This window comes from Equus caballus, chromosome 7 (assembly GCF_041296265.1).
Source record: "Equus caballus isolate H_3958 breed thoroughbred chromosome 7, TB-T2T, whole genome shotgun sequence".
In the NCBI taxonomy this organism is placed as follows: Eukaryota; Metazoa; Chordata; class Mammalia; order Perissodactyla; family Equidae; genus Equus; species Equus caballus.
In genome coordinates this window covers 31,229,975-31,247,010 of record NC_091690.1, presented here as the reverse complement: position 1 = coordinate 31,247,010, position 17,036 = coordinate 31,229,975, and the positions used below count along the sequence as shown (strand labels likewise).

The window sequence follows — 17,036 nt, the reverse complement described above, 5'->3', positions numbered from 1 at the left end:
ATAATAACAACTTACACTTGTGTAGGTCTTTACAATTTAGTGTTTTCAGAGTCTTAAAATGACTCTGTTAAATAGGTACTGCTGGCTTCATTTTACATGAGAAAGTTAAGGCTCAGAGATGTTACGTAACAGGCCAATCATGGTGGGACTCAAATTCAGGTGTTCTGGCTCCAAGTCCCATGTTCTGCCACTCCACCCTCACCTCTGCTCAGACTCCAAACAACCTGCTCACCATGGAGGTGGTTCCCACCATCTCATCGCCTCTCACCCTAATCCTACTGGCCTTCATACTGACACAACTGAGGAGCAGAAACACAGGGGTAGGGGGACTGGGATTTGAGGGAGGAAGGAGTAGAAAATCCAAGATTAGACTCCACTTACCTTTTCCGAGTCAGTGCAAACTTGGATGGCATTGGGAATGAGGCGAGCTGTTTTTTCTTTAGTCATGGAGCAGATGTCTTTCAAACGAACGGTCAGCTGGCATGGCCACAAGGACAGAGAACGGACAACGATCAAGAAGAGGAATTAACCAGAGTCAGGCAAAGAGTGTTCACACGGCACCAGCGCAGACAGAGGAAACCAGATCACAGTCTACAAATTTCCAAACCCGGCAGGGACCTCCTTAGAGATCGTCTGGTTTACCCCCTATTTCACAGAGGCCTCATGGCCAGGTGGTGACAGCCACGCCTAGAGCCCAGGGGTGTCTTGATTCTTGGTCCAGGGAGCATTCTTCCTCATTTCTACACAGTCTGATAAATGTGCAGAGGTTCCATCACTATTTACCACTTACAGAAACACAGAACACTGGCACTGGATGGGACCACAAGGCTCATCTAGTTTATCTTTTCCACTTTATTTTGTAAGATGAGAAAACAGAGGCAAAGAAAGAATAAAGGACTAGCCTAATTAGTTGCAGAACCCAGAAAGTACAGAAACCAGTTCTGAGTCCCAAGGCCAATGCCCTTTTTACTCTACTATTATGCCTTCTGCAGTGACTTCCGCCAAACATTTACCTGCATTTGCCAAGAGGAAATGCTCTCAACACTCTCTCACACACCTAAGGGGAAGGGAGGGGAAGACAGGGTGGAGGAGATCTATGCTTCAAGACTCAGGCAAATGCTTTTGTTAATTATGCAAAGGTGTGGATAGAGAAGGAAGTCAATAAAAGGAAGAAAGTGAGGGCAGCTTGCTCAGCCATAGCCAAGGGGACAGCCCAAGGGAGCAAACCCCAGGTCTTTACCAGAGTTTCCCAGCGGAAGATGTTGCTGTAGAAGCAGATCCAATTTTCAGAGAGGTAGAGTCGGCCCTGAAGAAGAATGTCTCTTTGGAGTGCACATGAGTAATCTGTGGTAGGATGGGGGACAGAGGCGCTCAGAGACAGGAAGCATTTTCAGCAAACCACCGCAAATTAGACATGCCGCCCCTGCCACCAGTGCGGGGGGGAGCCCAACTGCCTACTACTGACTAGCTGTGTGAGACACTGGAACTAGTGGCCAAGGGAGTCCTCAGCATCTCATGATCAGGAACATGAAAGATGTGGAATAACTACTGCCGAGAGGCAGAGGGATAGATGAGATGGCAGAGAGGGGCAAGAAAGTTACAGGCGGAAAAGGCCAACAAAATTCAACCAACGCCCCTTCCCCATCCACAGTTACCCCAACCCCTTCACTGCTGGGCCATCTGCAAAGATAAGAGTGGCAGTGACTCATTCCACGTTGGGCCCTCTCTCGAGGCCACCACACACGTGGCACTCAGTCCTGAACCCAGACCACTAGGGTCAGTGCTCTGGACATCCTCTCCTCCTGTTCCCAAGAGACAGTCTCACTTGGCTTGGCTCTTAGGTGGGGAACCTCCAGACAGAAGCAGCCTAAGTGCTGTCCCTGGGACTCCCAGACTTCCTCTCTGCCTGCCCCAACCCCTCACCACCCCCCACACCCTCCAACCCCCGGCCCAGGTCACCTAGCTCACCAACAATGAGGCGCTCCGTGTCTGGAAGTTGCTTAAAGAGCTTTCTGAAGTCTTCATTTCTCTGCTTGTAAGTGGGGCTTAAGACCTGCATGACAACGGCCAAGGTTAGTGGCATGTTCCCAAGTGCTGTGGGGCTGGGGAGGAAGGTGCAGGTGGAGCACTCGCTTGCTTGTTTAAAAGGCAAAGATGAGGCTCTGTTATCCCATAGACCCCAGGAGGCCAGGTTAGGCAAAGGGGGCCCAGTATAGAAAAACATCATGGAGAGAATTTGCTACTGCAAAAGGCTTTATATCCAATGTCCATCAGTGAGAAAACATCAAACATACTAAGCAGGGTCCACATTACATGCCAAGGAGACACCCCAGGGAGCTTCCTGGTAGCCGTCATGTCAGCTATTGCTGTTCTGCCTTCTGCCAACAGGCAGCACCTTGACAGTGAAGCAGGGGCCCAAGGGGGCTCCCCCAGCTCCCCAGCAGGACCTGGACATGATGGTGCCCAGCACACCCCTTAGAAAAAGTTGTTATCACAACTAACACAGAGCACACTGGCTGTGTGCGAAATTCATGATGGAAAAAAAAAATCATAAGACTAGTACAATGTTATACGTCAATTATATCTCAATAAAACTGGGGGAAAATTATACTTTCACAGAGACTGGATTTTAAAAAAATTCATAGAACTAGTACTAGAATAAGCCCACAAGTAGAGAATTTAAAACTTTCTTTACAGGATTATCTAATCCAACCCTTCATGACTGATGAGGAAGCTAAGGCCAGAGAGCAGTCCTCTCGAGCCCGGGTCCTGTGCTCATCTCCCACTACCACCTGTGCCGCCAGATGCCACTGCGCCCACCCAGCCTTTTGGGAGCCTCAGTGCAGACTCATGCCCATAAACTGCCTTAGCAAACCCTCCTTGGAAATTCCATGAGCCAGCAGAATAGACAGGAACCCTGCTCCTTCTGAGCTTACAATCTTAAAAAAAAAAAAAAAAAAAAAAGTGTGCCCTATAGAAAAAAGGCACCCAAGGATGATACATGAAGACAAGTGCACAGCTCGGCAAGAGCCGTCCACCACGACAGAGCGACATCTGCCCTCCACCCAGTGATTCGTTGACCTACTTATGCCAGGAGTGCACACATACAGACAGGCTGTCCTGGTGATGGTGACAAATGGGTCTGGGTCATTTATACTTTCCCACCCACTTCCCTGGGAATGTACTGGCATACAGCTGTGGTGACGATGGGATGAATAAGCTTTGGACTGTTCATTTTTTGGCTTTCTGCAAAGCTAAATGGCCCACAGGAGGCTGAGTCTGTGGCCTGACCACATTCATAGCACACATTGACTACCTGAGCTAAGAGGCCCCATGGCTTTTGTGCTAGAGGGAACAGGAGTATTTCAGGAAGTCGTGGGGAGAGTAAATGGCATGTTTTAGTCTAGGGAGGTTTTCCAGAAGAGAGAGAGAGAAGAAAGCGCTTTTAACTACATTGTCTATAGTTCATCTGAATTTTTTTTTTTTAAGGAAGATTAGCCCTGAGCTAACATCTGCTGCCAATCCTCCTCTTTTTGCTGAGGAAGACTGGCCCTGAGCTAACACCCGTGCCCACCTTCCTCTACTTTATATGTGGGACGCCTACTACAGCATGGCTTGCCAAGCAGTGCCATGTCCGCACCTGGGATCCAAACCGGCAAACCCTGGACTGCCGAAGTGGAACATGCACACTTAACTGCTGCGCCACCAGGCCAGCCTCAGTTCATTTGACTTTTAAACTTTGGTTTTGGCTTATTCATAAAACGAGTTGTACTTGTAACAGGCCCTACTACCCTCCCCAAAGAAATCGTTATAGAATCCCAAACTTTAAGAATCACCTGCCATACATCTGAACCAAGTATCAGGACCACTGGGAGCGAACATCTGGAAGCCAGCCCATCCTGTGACTTCTATGGCTAAAAAAGCCCTCAGAATACAACATTCCTCTGGCCCATATGTTAGTTTCAAACTGATACTGAGATATCCAATCTAAACAGAGCCCTGGCCTTGCAGAACTGAGTCTGCACACTGAAAATTCTTGCTTAGCCACCTGATAGTAAGTTCCTAATTATGTCTAACTGACCTTCTAGAGCTACAATGAAGCTCCTGTGGAATGAGTGAACATCACGTACCAAGCACTGTCATAGCCCTTCACATACCTCATTTCATTTGACCACAGGGTTGTTTTCATTATCTCATCTTCCACACGAGGAAGCTAAGGCACAGAGAGGTTCAGCAGCTTGCCTAAGGTACATGGTTACCAAGTGGGAGTGTGGACTGTGAACCCAGGCAGTCTGCCCCAGAGCTCGGTCTGAGCCATTCAGTCTATGTTGCCTCGGGGTCCTTGCCCCGGCAGAGCGCATGCTCTTGGGAAGAAGATATTCACCTGCTTTGGGCCCCCCACTAGCATTCCATGCCCACAAATGGATCCTTTTGGGGGGGGATGGTAATTAAGTTTGAGTTTTGAAGATGAAAAAGTTCTAGAAATTGGTTGCACAACAATGTGAATGAACTCAACACTACTGAACCGTATACTCAGAAATACTTAAGACGGTAAATTGTATGTTACATGTATTTTACCATAATTAAATTTTTTTAAAAACTGTTTCAGTCAAGTGGGTCTTTATACCTTCAAAGTTCCAATATCAGCCTGAAGACCAGACTACTAGGTAGCCCCAAAGCCCCTTCCGATGAAACTGGACATCAAGCATCCAATTACCTGAAGCCTGCAAGTCCTACAATTTCTAATATTCTTTCTCTATTGCTCCCTCCCCCTTGCTTCCCTCATATCCAGTGGGAACTCAGAGATCTACAGAGGTGGAGGTACAGGGAGTCTGGCCATAATCTCCAAACTAGAGGCAAATGGAGGGAGCCGCTCCTCTGCTTTCCTTAGAACAAAGCTGTAGCTGTGGGGAGAGGGAGGGCAAATCCAGCCCTGACCTCTGAAGTCAGCTAGTTCTACAAGGACTGGCTTGAGTGTAGGGATGCCTTAACCCAGGCTTGCAAATAAATGTCCTGATTCTACCAGGCTGCCACTGTGGATGGCAGGCCAGCCTTTGCCTCCTAGAGTCTAAAATACAAAGATACACTAGATGGACCTGTCACCACATATCCTCTTTACACCAGAGACCATGACCCTCTCTTCCACTCCCATGCCCTTAAAACAATCTCCTTCAAAGGTGAGGCATGGCTCACCTATCTCAATTTTAAATGGCCAAAGAATTTTGGTTCAAGGATTGTCAAATCTGGGGTCCTTAGGTAGCAGGGCCAAGTGGGGGATGACAACGGTGCAGCAGAACTGTCACACAGGCACAGAGAAATTAGGTTGCACACTCACGGCTGGGATTTCCTCAGATCCATGCCAGCAACAGAGTTCCTCACTAGCAGGTACATCCGTCAGCTTCTTCAGGAACCACTGCAAAGGCTGGCTGTCCTGCTCCAGCAGGAGGCTCCAGAGGACCCCAGATTCTGTCAAAGATTCCATTGCTCCCACAGCTCCACCTCTCAAAGGAGCCCAGCTCCTTGAACTTTGACTCCCTACTGTCACCACAGGATGAAAACAGTCAGTCTCACCAGGGCTGAACACAGATGGGCAACCTCTGGCTTCTTGGCACAGGGTCTACGTGACCCTGATTGGCTTCCTTGTCTCTCCTAGAACTCTGTTGCCAGAGTGAAACTTCACAAGTGGGAGGACGTAGTCAGCGTGGTTCTCAGGACAGGCTGGCCAGCGAGTCTCCCATGGCCAGGTTCTGCTTTGTCCCACTCAGCTCCCACAGTGCGGCCAGTCTTCAGGCTGAGGGTGATCCGGAGGGGACGTGATGAAGCCCCTCCTCCTGGTCAGTGTGGACCGCCACTCCAAGAGGCTACCTGAGACCAGAGGACACAGCCGACACAACAGGTGCACAGGGCCAGCTGAGGGCTCTGAATGGCAGGCCCCTGGAGGACAGGTAGACTGTGCAGGAAGAGGATGACCCCACAGCCAGGTCCAGAGGTCCACCCCACCAGTTACTCACACACAGCAGAGTGGCTCATAGTTGGTCTGAAAGTCCAGGGAGAGAACAAATGCCCAGCTCCCCAGCTCTATCTGGCCTGTCCCATAAGGCAGCCCGTTCAATGTACAATCTCTACTCTGGGCGGGCGCTGGCTGCTATGACTCATGGCCCTCACCCAGGCAGAGCAGCCACCACTGGCTGAGGCAACGGGACCTGCTCTCACCCCCACCCCTACACACACCCCTTTCCTCCCAGACCGTGTTCCTCTTGGCTGACCAGCAAACAACTTCTTTGTTAGATTCGTCTGTGGCAGGAGGAAAGGGGGTGGGGAGGGAGGGAGGGAGGGAGGGCGGGCGGGTGGGTGGACAGGGCCGAAGCCCTACACATGCTTCAAGTTACAGGATCCGGGTGATGGCGCTGGCCAACGTCCTCCAGTAACCCCCAGCCTAGCCTGGCCTCCCCAGCAGATGTTTCCTGCAGTGGCAAGTAGCTGGCCAGGGCTCCAAGGTGGGGTGGGGGAGGAGGTAGTGCCAGAGGCATGGCTGTTACGACGAAATCTGAAATTTGACTCAAACAGCCAGAGCCTTCTTGGAGACACACTCTCCCCTCACTGACCCATCCGTCCACCGATCTCCCAACAGCAGCAGCATCAGGAAACTGCAAGTTTAATGCATCTCATTTCAGACATGCTGCTGGGGAGAAGTTGGGCAGATCGCCTGGAGAAGCTGAGGTCAACAGCTCCAGGGTCTGTCTGAGGCATCTCCTTCCTTTGCAGGGACCCTGCCCTGCCTCTAGCACTAGCAGGAGAGGACTCAAAGCCAAGAGGACTCCCAGGCAGCTGCTCAGACCTTGAGGGCCAGGGAATTTGGCCTCAGGTCAAAAGGGGACAACCAAATGCAGGGAAGCAGGACCTCCAGGAGAGGAATGGGAGCCAGGCCAATGGGGGCAAGAAGGCTCTGGATAGAGACGTGGCGGGCAGGGGTTAGACAGCACTGGGGCTGGGAAGACTTGGACTCTCAGGAAAGGGACACCTTTGAAACAAACAGGGCACTTCCCTCACCCTCTTGCCAGGAGGGTCTCAAGCCTGCACATGATGATAAATGGTGCCTCTGTCCTAGGCGTCTCAGCAATTGGATGCAGTAGCACTCAGACTTTAGCATACTTAAAAACGACCTAATGAATGCATTAAAAATGTAGATTCTTGACTCCCAAACCCAAAGATTTTGATTCAGAGGAACCTGGGACCTCCTGGTTAAGCAGTGTTGGAGAAAGTAGAGGAGAGTCTGAATCTTTCCACAAACTCCTGTGCCCCTCTCTCAGTGTACACACCCTGGACACAGCCACCACCTCCATCCATATCATGCAGGGTAATTAATCCCTCAGACCACCATCTTCTCCAGGAAGAATCTGGGCCCCAAATAGCTTTATATCTTCTATAGCACTGGGCATGATGTGTTTCAAACGTCAGCTGTTCAAAAACTATTTACCAAACGAATGCATTCCTTATACACCTCTAAAACTGTTCCTATTTACATAGCGTATTATGTGCACACACCCACACAGATCCTCAGTCCTATGTGCTTGGTTTTTTGGTGCCCAGTCCCTGCCAACACTTTCCCCACCACACACGTGAGCTTCTCTCTGCCCCATGTGTGTCAGCCCTATCCTAGGGGTGGTAGGAACACTCAGCAATTCCATTTTCCAGGGTGACCAGAATGCCTCTCTCCTGGGCCACACCAGACCCCAAGATCTAGGTGGTACATAGGCCCATGAGGGCTGAATCCTTAGCGTAATTCCCAGAAAACATCTGAATATTTCTGCAGGTCAAATGAGGGGATGACTGTTCGGGCTGCACTGGGGTGAGGCAGGGGCTGATACATCCAGAGAGATAACCCCTAGAGACGAATCTCGGTGTGCCCAGCCTTTATCTCCTACGCCCCCTCACAAGGGCTGGGCAGGGCAGGGCAGCAGGTAGCGTCCAGCCTGAGGAGAGGGAACTGGCCTTGGGCTAAACATTAACTCTATGACAAACAACAGGAGCTGGGACCAAGTGGTACCCTTTCCCTGGGCATGGCAGGGGGGCAAAGGGGGTAGAGAAGCCCAGCAGAAAAGCAGGTGGATTTTGGTGGAGTGTTGGCCTCACCTAGGAAGAAATCAATTAAGACCCTCAAGGAAAACCCTGGCCCTCCAACCAAATCCGAGAGGAGCCAGATGTGGGATAAGGGGACAGTGGAGATGGAGGAGGTGACTGAGCACAGGAAGAGGAGAGCAGGGGTGGGCTTGGGTGTAACACAGAAAGGTGGAGAGAGGAGTAGGATCGGGAGTGGGTTTCACCTGGAGAGGAGACCACTCTGGAGAAAGTTAGGATGGCTGTCAGGGGAGCAGGGGTCAGGAGGACTTTGAGATAATGGGTAAATAACAGAGGGGAGATGGCCAGAGGTAGAGAAAGCAGAGTCAGTCCCTGGGAAAAAAAAATGCCAAGCTACAGAGAGTGCCACTGGCAGTTCCCCTTTTGGCACTCCCACTTCCTTCACTGCCCCCTGACATCTGAGCTTCATGGTACAAAGCTTTGTTCTCTTGCTCTCAGTCCTATGCCTGCCAGACCTCACTGGTCATTGCACAGGGTCGGCACCATCCCTTCCTCCCCACCAAAAAGCCAGCATCCCTAACCAGGGGCGTTCAGGCAACCTGGGCGCTAAGTATTGGGTAGCTGCCAGGGTGCGGGCTCCCCTCCTCTGATCTCAGAAATGCTCCTTCCCTGGGTTGCCCTGGAGATGACTGACCCCAGGAAAGAGAGGTGAGGCGGATGAGGACAGCACCCTGCCCACCTGAGGCATCACGGCAGAGACTTCTGCAACCGTTTGCTCCATCCGAGACGCAAGCCCCCTACACATCGCAGGGGCCATCTTCAGGGGGCAGATTCTACCCTTCCCACCCCCAACTCTGCCCTTGGTTCCCTGCTGAAGCCAAAGCCCTTTTTCTGCTTATCCCTCCATCTCACATCTATTGGGGCTGTACCTCCCAAGCTGGAAGCCTTGATGAGTAAAATTGGGATGGTCAAGTCAGAGGGTTAAGGGTGAGATCAGGCCTGGAAAGGACTCAGAGCAGCTGTAGATGGCACAGCCTGCAAACCCCACTCGACCTGAATGTCCCTGGGGTTCAGCCACTTCCCTCCATGGTACCCACTCTTTAGGCCCAGGTGCCTTGTCACCATGGTGACAGCTCCTCCCTGGCTAAAGAGGTAAAAGCACAATGCAGAAGAGGCAGGTGAGGTAGAAGGCTGGTGGGCAGGGAGGTGGTGGGTGGGCTACCAGACCCAGACTACTCCAACAGCCCTGAGATGTTCTCGCAAGGGTCAGCAACTCTGCGCTGACCCTCACTGTCCTGAATCTGGCCAGGGTGTTTCTAACTGTCCCTAGAGCTGGAGATTACAAAGCCTTTCCCTATCTGAAAAACTTCCAGTGCAAGGATGGAGCCTCAGGCAGCAAAACAGCTGGAGAGCTATCACCAGCACCAGGAGAGAGACTACAAAGAGGGCTGCCAGCAGAGCTGAGACGGGGAGACCGGGTGTCGAGTCCAACCAACTCAGGGCAACACTGAGGTATGGGAGGAAGACAGAGCAGACTAAGGGAGAACAGCAAACCAGATAAAAGCAAAAGGGCAGGGCAAAGGCCTCCTGAAAACACATCAGCGGACTATTGGAGGCAGTGTTGGGGAGGCAGGCAATGGAACTGAAATTTCCTGATGGGGCCTCTGCACATGAGCACAGATACACACATGGTGCAGAAGGAGGGAGTCCAGCCAGCTGAGGGCACAGGCACAGGAAGCATGGGGCACTCCACACCTGTACGTATTGATTCAGGTGGCTCTGGCGAAACACTCAGATCATAGTGTCCTGACTGACCCAGGGCAGTCATGCCCAGGAGAAAGCCACACTCAGGTCTCTGTCCACAGATGCCCACACTGGTACCACCAGAGTGCACAGACGTGGGGGTGACACTTGCTGTATGCAACAGGCAGCATCTTGCTTCCTCCACAGACACCCAGAAGTGGACAAGCCCAGAGCCAGGGCATTGGTCTCAGGAAGAGAGCATGATTTTAATTGGAGGACGGGGTCCCAGTGTTACTTGAAGCCAGCGCCTCTAGGGTTGCACCTACTGTGGTGGCTGCTCATTATCCTCTGAATGTGAAAACACATGAAGAAAAAATGGAAAGATAAACTAGACACAGCTCCTGACATCCGTAGGTCTGGCCAGCTGGACATCTGTTGTCACCTCTCAGCTCTCCACCATTTGCTCAGTTTCTGCCTCTTCCTCCCAACGTCCACCTGCCATGTCTATCTCCCTCCTCCACACTGTTCCATTCTGGTTCCTGTCCCAACCCCCAGTCAGGACGTTCATGATGGAGATTCCGCAGGACCAGGAAGAGGGAGCACCCAGGCTGTGGAGCCAGACACAGGAACTGAGTCTGCATGGGGAGCCTGAATCGGGGAGCAGAGGTGGCAGGAGCAGCAGGAAGACACTGTGGACGGGTCCCATGATGTCTGGTGCTGCAGAGTTTCTGGAAGAACCCCCAGTGTGAGAGCACGAGTCCAGGAGAGGGGAGATCAGGCAGGAATCACTGAATGCTGCCCAGCAGAGTCCCCTGTGCCCTTGGTCTCTGCGAGTCACTGATCTGTCCTGGGTGGAATCAATAATGTTTCTGTAATTCAATAGGGGTGGGAGGAGGGTGAAAAGAGATAACCTAGGATTAATTGAGGTTGAGGCAGGAAAGGTCTGGGAAATGAGTGCATTCTGGAGGACGATTTTACACAGAGATTTGCAGTCAATAAGGGCCGACCGCTCCCCATTGTCTCCAGCTGTAAGTGGACTCAGTCCTTCAGGAAGCAGGTCTCCGGACATGCCCTGATCCTCCGCTGTCTCTCACTTATCTGTTATCAGAACCCCTGATTTATGGGCCCCCACAGGGCAGCTGGCCCTTCCAGCCAAGAGGCAGCGTGCAATTCTAGCCGGTCACTCTGCTGAGAGCTCAGAAGCCAGTTCTTACATGTGGTGCTGAGAGAGAAGAAACTAGAGGTGAAAGGATGGGAGAAAGACCGGAGAAGAGAGAAAGTAAACCCTGCTAGAATTAGAGAGAAAGAGAAAGCCAACCAGGAGATGGAAGTCAGAGAAAGGAGAGGCAAAACAGAGGTGGAGAAGAGAAAAAAGGGAAAGTCAGGGAGAAAAGGGTAGGGAAGTGCTCAAAGCAAGACAAGATGGAACAGAAAGAGCAAAGGAGAGAGAGAAACAGATGAGAGAGCGAGTGAAGGTGGAGACTAGCAGCAAGGATGAGGACTTTTCCTGTCCACATCTGGAGGTTTCAGTTGTCTCACAGGTCTGAGGCCACGGGTCTCCTGTTGTCCTTTGGGGACACTACTTTTGCAACACTGCTCAGAAGGGTGGAAGGTTTCATTACGCAAGGATGCGGGGTCCCCACACAGCTCCCGGGAAAGCACCCTCTACCCCTCCACCTCTGCTCCCATACACAAGAAGCTTCTCTTTCCTCCAGGATGTGAGCCCCAAGCAGCACAGGGAGGGAGGCTACGAGGCCAGATGAAGATCACGGTAGGTTCAAGGGGGAGAGCTGGCAGTGAAGGACTGGAGTCTGGCTTCTGCCAGCGCAGGCCACCTCGGCCCTCAACTGCCCTCCCATCAGCACAGCCCACTATCTTCAGCCTTCTTTGTGGTGGGGCTAAGGCAGGCCGATCAGTCAATCCTCAAGCTGTCTAGGGACAGGCAGGCCCACTGAGCAGCAGGAGGGTGGAAGCCACAGGTCTAACTGACATGTGCTTGATTTGGGTGAATCGCTGAGCGGTATGAGAAAACACCCGCCCAGACACATACACAGGTGATTCTGACCCAAGTTCCTACTAAACCAAAGCCTTGCCCCTACCCCCACCAACCCTCCCCTTCCCCAGAGTGTCCTCAACTTCTGTCATTCACAGCCACCTTCCCCCACACCTTCTCCGTGCCCATGTAGCCTGCTGAGGTAGAGCCTGGTGTTAGCGGAGGGGGAAAGATGGCCTCCATGTGATCAATCAGTCAAGTGTGGGGAACGCAGACTCAGAGTTGGAAAGATGATGACCTGAGGCCAGGCTATGACTGCAAACCGCCAGTCCCTCCACTAAACACTCCCAGAGGGCAGAGCACAACGGGGCAGGGGCCAGCTGAGAAACTTCAGCCAGCCGCTCTTCAGGGGACAAGTTCAAAATCCTGTGGCCCAGTCTATGTGACCAAGGGGATGTGGCCTCTGCAGGGACTATTTACTCCACAATATGTGTCCTGGGTAGGAACCACTCTCTGGAGACCCCAGACTATACCTTCACCAGACCCAGAGCCATGGATGTCTTCTAGAAGAAGCATGCCCTTGGGGCCACTGAGGTATATGCCTTGGGGCAGAAGTCAAATTCCATTACATGGGACAGCCTCTCTACTAAGGGGGAAAGTTTTCTGGCTCCACTTCCCCCAAAATGTTTTGGTTAAGGGAAGGAAACTTTGGCCCTAAGTTCAGGCCCCGAGGCCGTCCCAGTCCCAGAATCTGTCTGGCCTGGGGATGCCTCCCTGGCTGGTGTCCTCCATGAGGGCCGGAGCAGCGTTGTCCAGGAGCCTAGAGGAGGATAAGGCAGGCCATCCCTCCCTGGTCTCCCTGAATCAAATCGTGCCTCAGCAGCAGTCCCGTCCTGCTACAAAAGATAACCACTGTATCTGGTTTTTGAGGGAGGAAGCTGGTCAGGGGAAGAGCCCACCTTTCTAGGCCTCAATGTGCTCAAGCCCACGAGGCAGCCAAACCACCCTGCACACCGCTCGGTTCCCCTGACCACTGCTTCCCCCCCTCCACTTTACAGGTACCCAACAAGAAGAGAAACAGGGATACTTACATTATACCAACTCTGGCTTTTCTGAAAGGACAAAATAAAAGAGAAGGTAAAATTAGTCAGGGAAGAGATGGTGGGAATGGCCAGGGTATTCCTGGCTCCAGAGGGAAGGTTACACAGACAGCAGGGGGCGGGCAGGGAGGAGGAATCCAAATGCAGCAGAATGCTTCCCATGTTGCTGCTCGGGAGGGGTCCTCCTTTCTCAAGACAGCTCCGGAAAGGAGGCCCAGGGAGCAGTCCATGCTGGAAGCCCCACCGCAGCTGGGGTGGCAGGCAGCGGCAGCCCCAGCTAGAGCTCAGCTGGAAGGGAGTCGGAGCCCCATCACAAGTTTCTTCTGATGGGGTAAAGGATGCACGGCAGACATCCAAGACCCAGTCCCCAGATGGGCCCTGACCAGAAGCAAAGTACAGATGGAGGCCAACCCAGCCTTCTGCCCCAAGTCAGCCCTCTGGAGAAGGCAGGAGGGGACTCTTTGGTACATGGGAAGAAAAAGGACTGCCTAGAAACTTCCTCCAACTGTGTTCCCCACGAGCAGATGAGTAAATGCCTCCTTCTGACCAAAAGCTGGCTGATCACCTAAGCCATGATGGCAGGGGAGTGGTGGGGGTTCTACCCTGGGAGGGAGTTTGAAGCATGTACTTGCTAATGGTCCTTCTCAACTTCGTGGTGCCATAATTTAATACCAACAAAACCAGACTCTGCTCCAGCTCCAGAATTCAGGTGCTCTCCATTCCCAGCCCTGAGCAAAGGTTACTCATCTTCAAGGTAAGTGAAAGTTTTTTAGGGGAAAAAGGGGGGATGGCTAAGATTGTGCCTTGTCTATCTCTGATCTCTATGGCCAGTAGTCCTTTCTACACATCCCACGTGGAAGACAGACAGATAGAAAGGCAGATAGGAATAGATATACAGACACACACGTACACAGACATGCACACACCTGCCTAGGCTCCATCCCTTGAGGTGCTGATCCAATAGGCTTAGATTGGGGCTGGGGTATTTTCAGTTTTAAAAAGCTTGCCAAGGGTGTAACTTGGGAGAAGAATCACCGGGTAGAGGGACCCTTTGCCTGCAGGTCAACATCTTAACTATATGCAGAGGTGTGCATCCTGGGCACAATTAGCAACCTTTATCCCCTCCACATGGACCTAAGGGGCCCCGGATCATCGGGGAAGGAGAGGGCAGCCACCGTCTCAGGATGTCTGCTGTGCAGGTGTCTGGCGGGGTGGAGGGGGGCTGAGTACGTCTGCAGTGACAAAAGCATGATCATGTGATGCCCCCTCGCCAGCTCTCCCATTCCACCAGAAGAACTCTATAGAGATCCTCAAACTGCACTCTGAAGGCGAAGCGTGCCAGCAGCAGGGGAAGCACAGGGCGTGCTGCCTCTGAGTGGTTGTGTTTCACCTCACACCCAATCTCACCAGCCAGAATACGGCTAGAGTCTCAATCCTCCTCTGCAAGATGCTCTCCATGGCATTTCCCAACAAAGGCTGTCATGGTGGCCCATCTGGAAGTCACAGGCTCCCACCAGAGCCTCATCTTCTCCTTCAAGCCAGAAGTCTTAGCAGCTAAAGGGGCCGAATTCAAATATTCAAAAGTAACAGCTTCATCATTGATAGAGCTATTGCCACACAGGAATCCTGGACCTGGAGCTGATAACTAGCCTCAAAGCATTTCAGCTAAGGCTACCCACATCTGGATGAGAGCAGATGGCGCAAGGAGGCTGCATCTGACTTTATCTGCACCTTTGAGACGTCTTGATTCCTGGGTCCTGACCCTGAGATCACAGGGCATGAGGCTGCACAGATACTCATTACAACACATTTCCCACTGGTGGAAAGGCACACTGTGGGAGCCGCCATCATCTCATCACACCAAAGCCAGGTCATCAGACGTCAGCTTCACAGCTGAGAAAACTCTCCAGCACCCACTCCCTAGCTCCTCACCCCACTGTCCTGGCCTTCCTATAAGACCCTAGGAGGAAAGGGGGCAACAGCAACGTGGGCCGGGTGGGAGGACCCACAATCCTTCATGACTTCTCCTGCACAGTACTCTCCCTCCTGCCTCAGGTAAACAGCAGAAGTAGATTTTCTCTTTTCACGTACTGCCACATGGATGATAGGCCCTTCTGAATCTGTTTGGAACAAAGAGCTTCAGAGTGACAAAGAGCCTCAACCAGGAAACCCGTGTCCTGTCTCTAACTAGCTGTGTGGTACCTTTGTGTGTAATACTTGCTCTTTTGTCAAGGCGGGTAAGAATACGTGCTCTCAAGTCCTGAAAAGAAAGTGAAATAACCATCCAGAGCAATGACTTTGTCTTGTCCCTCAGGAGGAGACCTCGCCTGTAACCAGCCATTTCAGGGCAGCTTCTTGTCTGTCACCACTGAGGGTGGCACTGGGAAAAATGTGCCCCACTCCTCCAGCCAAATCCATAGTAACTGCTGAGGACACCCACTGTGGGGAGAGTCCCTGAACCTGGACCAGCCTTTCAGAGGCAAATTTGATCCTCGTGGCCCTGCTCTCCCAGGACCTAGTCCTGAAGGGGCTGCCTGCCCTCAGGGTTCACTGAAATGCCCCTCTCGTGCAGAGAGGGATAGAGGCATGGAAAGAACAGAACTAAGGTGGGAGGGGATGGCTATTCTGGCAGGTTATCAATGGATTTGGTAATGAGGGAGGAGGGGGTCAGGAGAAGTACCCACAGACAGAGCTGTGGAGGTCAGGACACTGAGGGAGATGTTTCCAGTGCCTCCTGGAAGAGGTCTGAAGAGAAGAGCCTGCAGGATTGCAAGGCCACTGGAAACAGACCCAAGTCCCTCAAACATCTCCCCAGTGCACAGCCTCGGGGAATCTGGAAGATGGAAGGTAGGGGGCACAGGAGGGGATGAGAGCAGCTCTATGTTTAGCAGGAACTAGGGGGAAAAAAACAACTTCTTACTTTGATCAGGTGAAGTCTGTCATACTGGGAAGAAAAACCACAAAAATTAGCATTGAAAAACAGGGAAAAAGTCAAAGGGGAAAAGGCGTGACAGAACCACAGAGACGGGGTGACTGCGCACACCCAGCATAGGAGGCACGATGCAGGGCCAAGCTCAGGACTTGCCCGGCTATTGGGCACCGCCCTACAGCGCGTCCCAGTTCAGGGGCTGGTGGGAGCAGGAAACGGCCCCTGGCTCCCTCTGGTGGCCATAAGCCATCACTACAGGGTGGCAGCAGGGTGGTGGCATCCTCTCAAGGGGTCCTGGGAAGTGGAAATGAGCCTTGATGTCTTCAGTCCACAGCTCTGGGAGGGCTGCACTGAGCAAGGGTCAGCTTCAGCAGGACAGTGACAGATTCACAGGACAGGGACCTTACTCATAACCTAGTCCAACCCCTACATAATAACACATGAGAAAAAGGAGGCCCAGAGCGGGGAAGACAGACAATGTGCGTGAGGCCTGGCTCCAAGGAGGAGTGAAAGCACTCTCCAGCTTGCCTGTAAAGTATATGAGGTCACCTGGCCTGGTGGCCTGGCTGTGACAATAGCTCTGGCTACCAGATCCCTCGCCACAGATACATTTGGTCAACCTGAGACAATGTTCCACCGGGGGAGGAGAGCACATCCTCCTCTCTTCACCTCAGCCCTGAAGCTTCCCTCACTCTCTGGTGCAGGCCCTGACCTGTGTGGAACCTAATTCCTACAGTGGCTCTCATATTTTCTTTCTGAAGTCCATGTGTCCTGCAGACGCATGTCCCAGATGGACCATGGCAGCTACTGCTTCCACCTGGGGTGGTAGGGTGCCCCTCCCCCGTGAGTCAGTCCTATTTTAACTGCCTTAGAGGACGGTAGCGCTGGTGGCGGTGGTCATGGCTGGTGAGAGAACGGGGTGGGGAGGCGGCTATCCAAAGCCGGGCAACTGAGACCACATGTGTGCTGGAGACAGGCACTGCCTCACCCAAGCTCTTCAAAGCGAAAGAAAACCTAGACTCCTTCCATCGCCTTCCTCTCTGGCTCCTTAAGGGAGGAGGCCAAGATGAACTCAATTCATGTCCAGCTCTTAGGCCCTTCATAATGCCTCATGTTTGCCTCTCCAAAATCCAGAGTTCCTGCCTGGTTCCGTGCTCCTGCCCCCTGAAAGACGCCCTGCCTCCGACTTCAT

At 52.3% G+C, this 17,036-nt stretch overlaps 1 protein-coding gene across 50 annotated transcripts in view; it reads right to left on the bottom strand.

Annotated features, from left to right (window-relative positions):
• Window positions 1-17,036, bottom strand: part of GRAMD1B (GRAM domain containing 1B) — a 227,563-nt gene that overhangs the window by 26,396 nt on the left and 184,131 nt on the right. For all 50 annotated transcript variants that reach the window (XM_070273836.1, XM_070273835.1, XM_023645042.2 and 47 more), the window contains 4 exons: window positions 12,907-12,927; window positions 1,969-2,053; window positions 1,241-1,344; window positions 382-477 (listed from right to left, as the gene is read on the bottom strand). In XM_070273836.1, coding sequence (XP_070129937.1) covers window positions 382-477; window positions 1,241-1,344; window positions 1,969-2,053; window positions 12,907-12,927 — 306 coding nt within the window. The remainder of the gene's footprint in view (window positions 1-381; window positions 478-1,240; window positions 1,345-1,968; window positions 2,054-12,906; window positions 12,928-17,036) is intronic.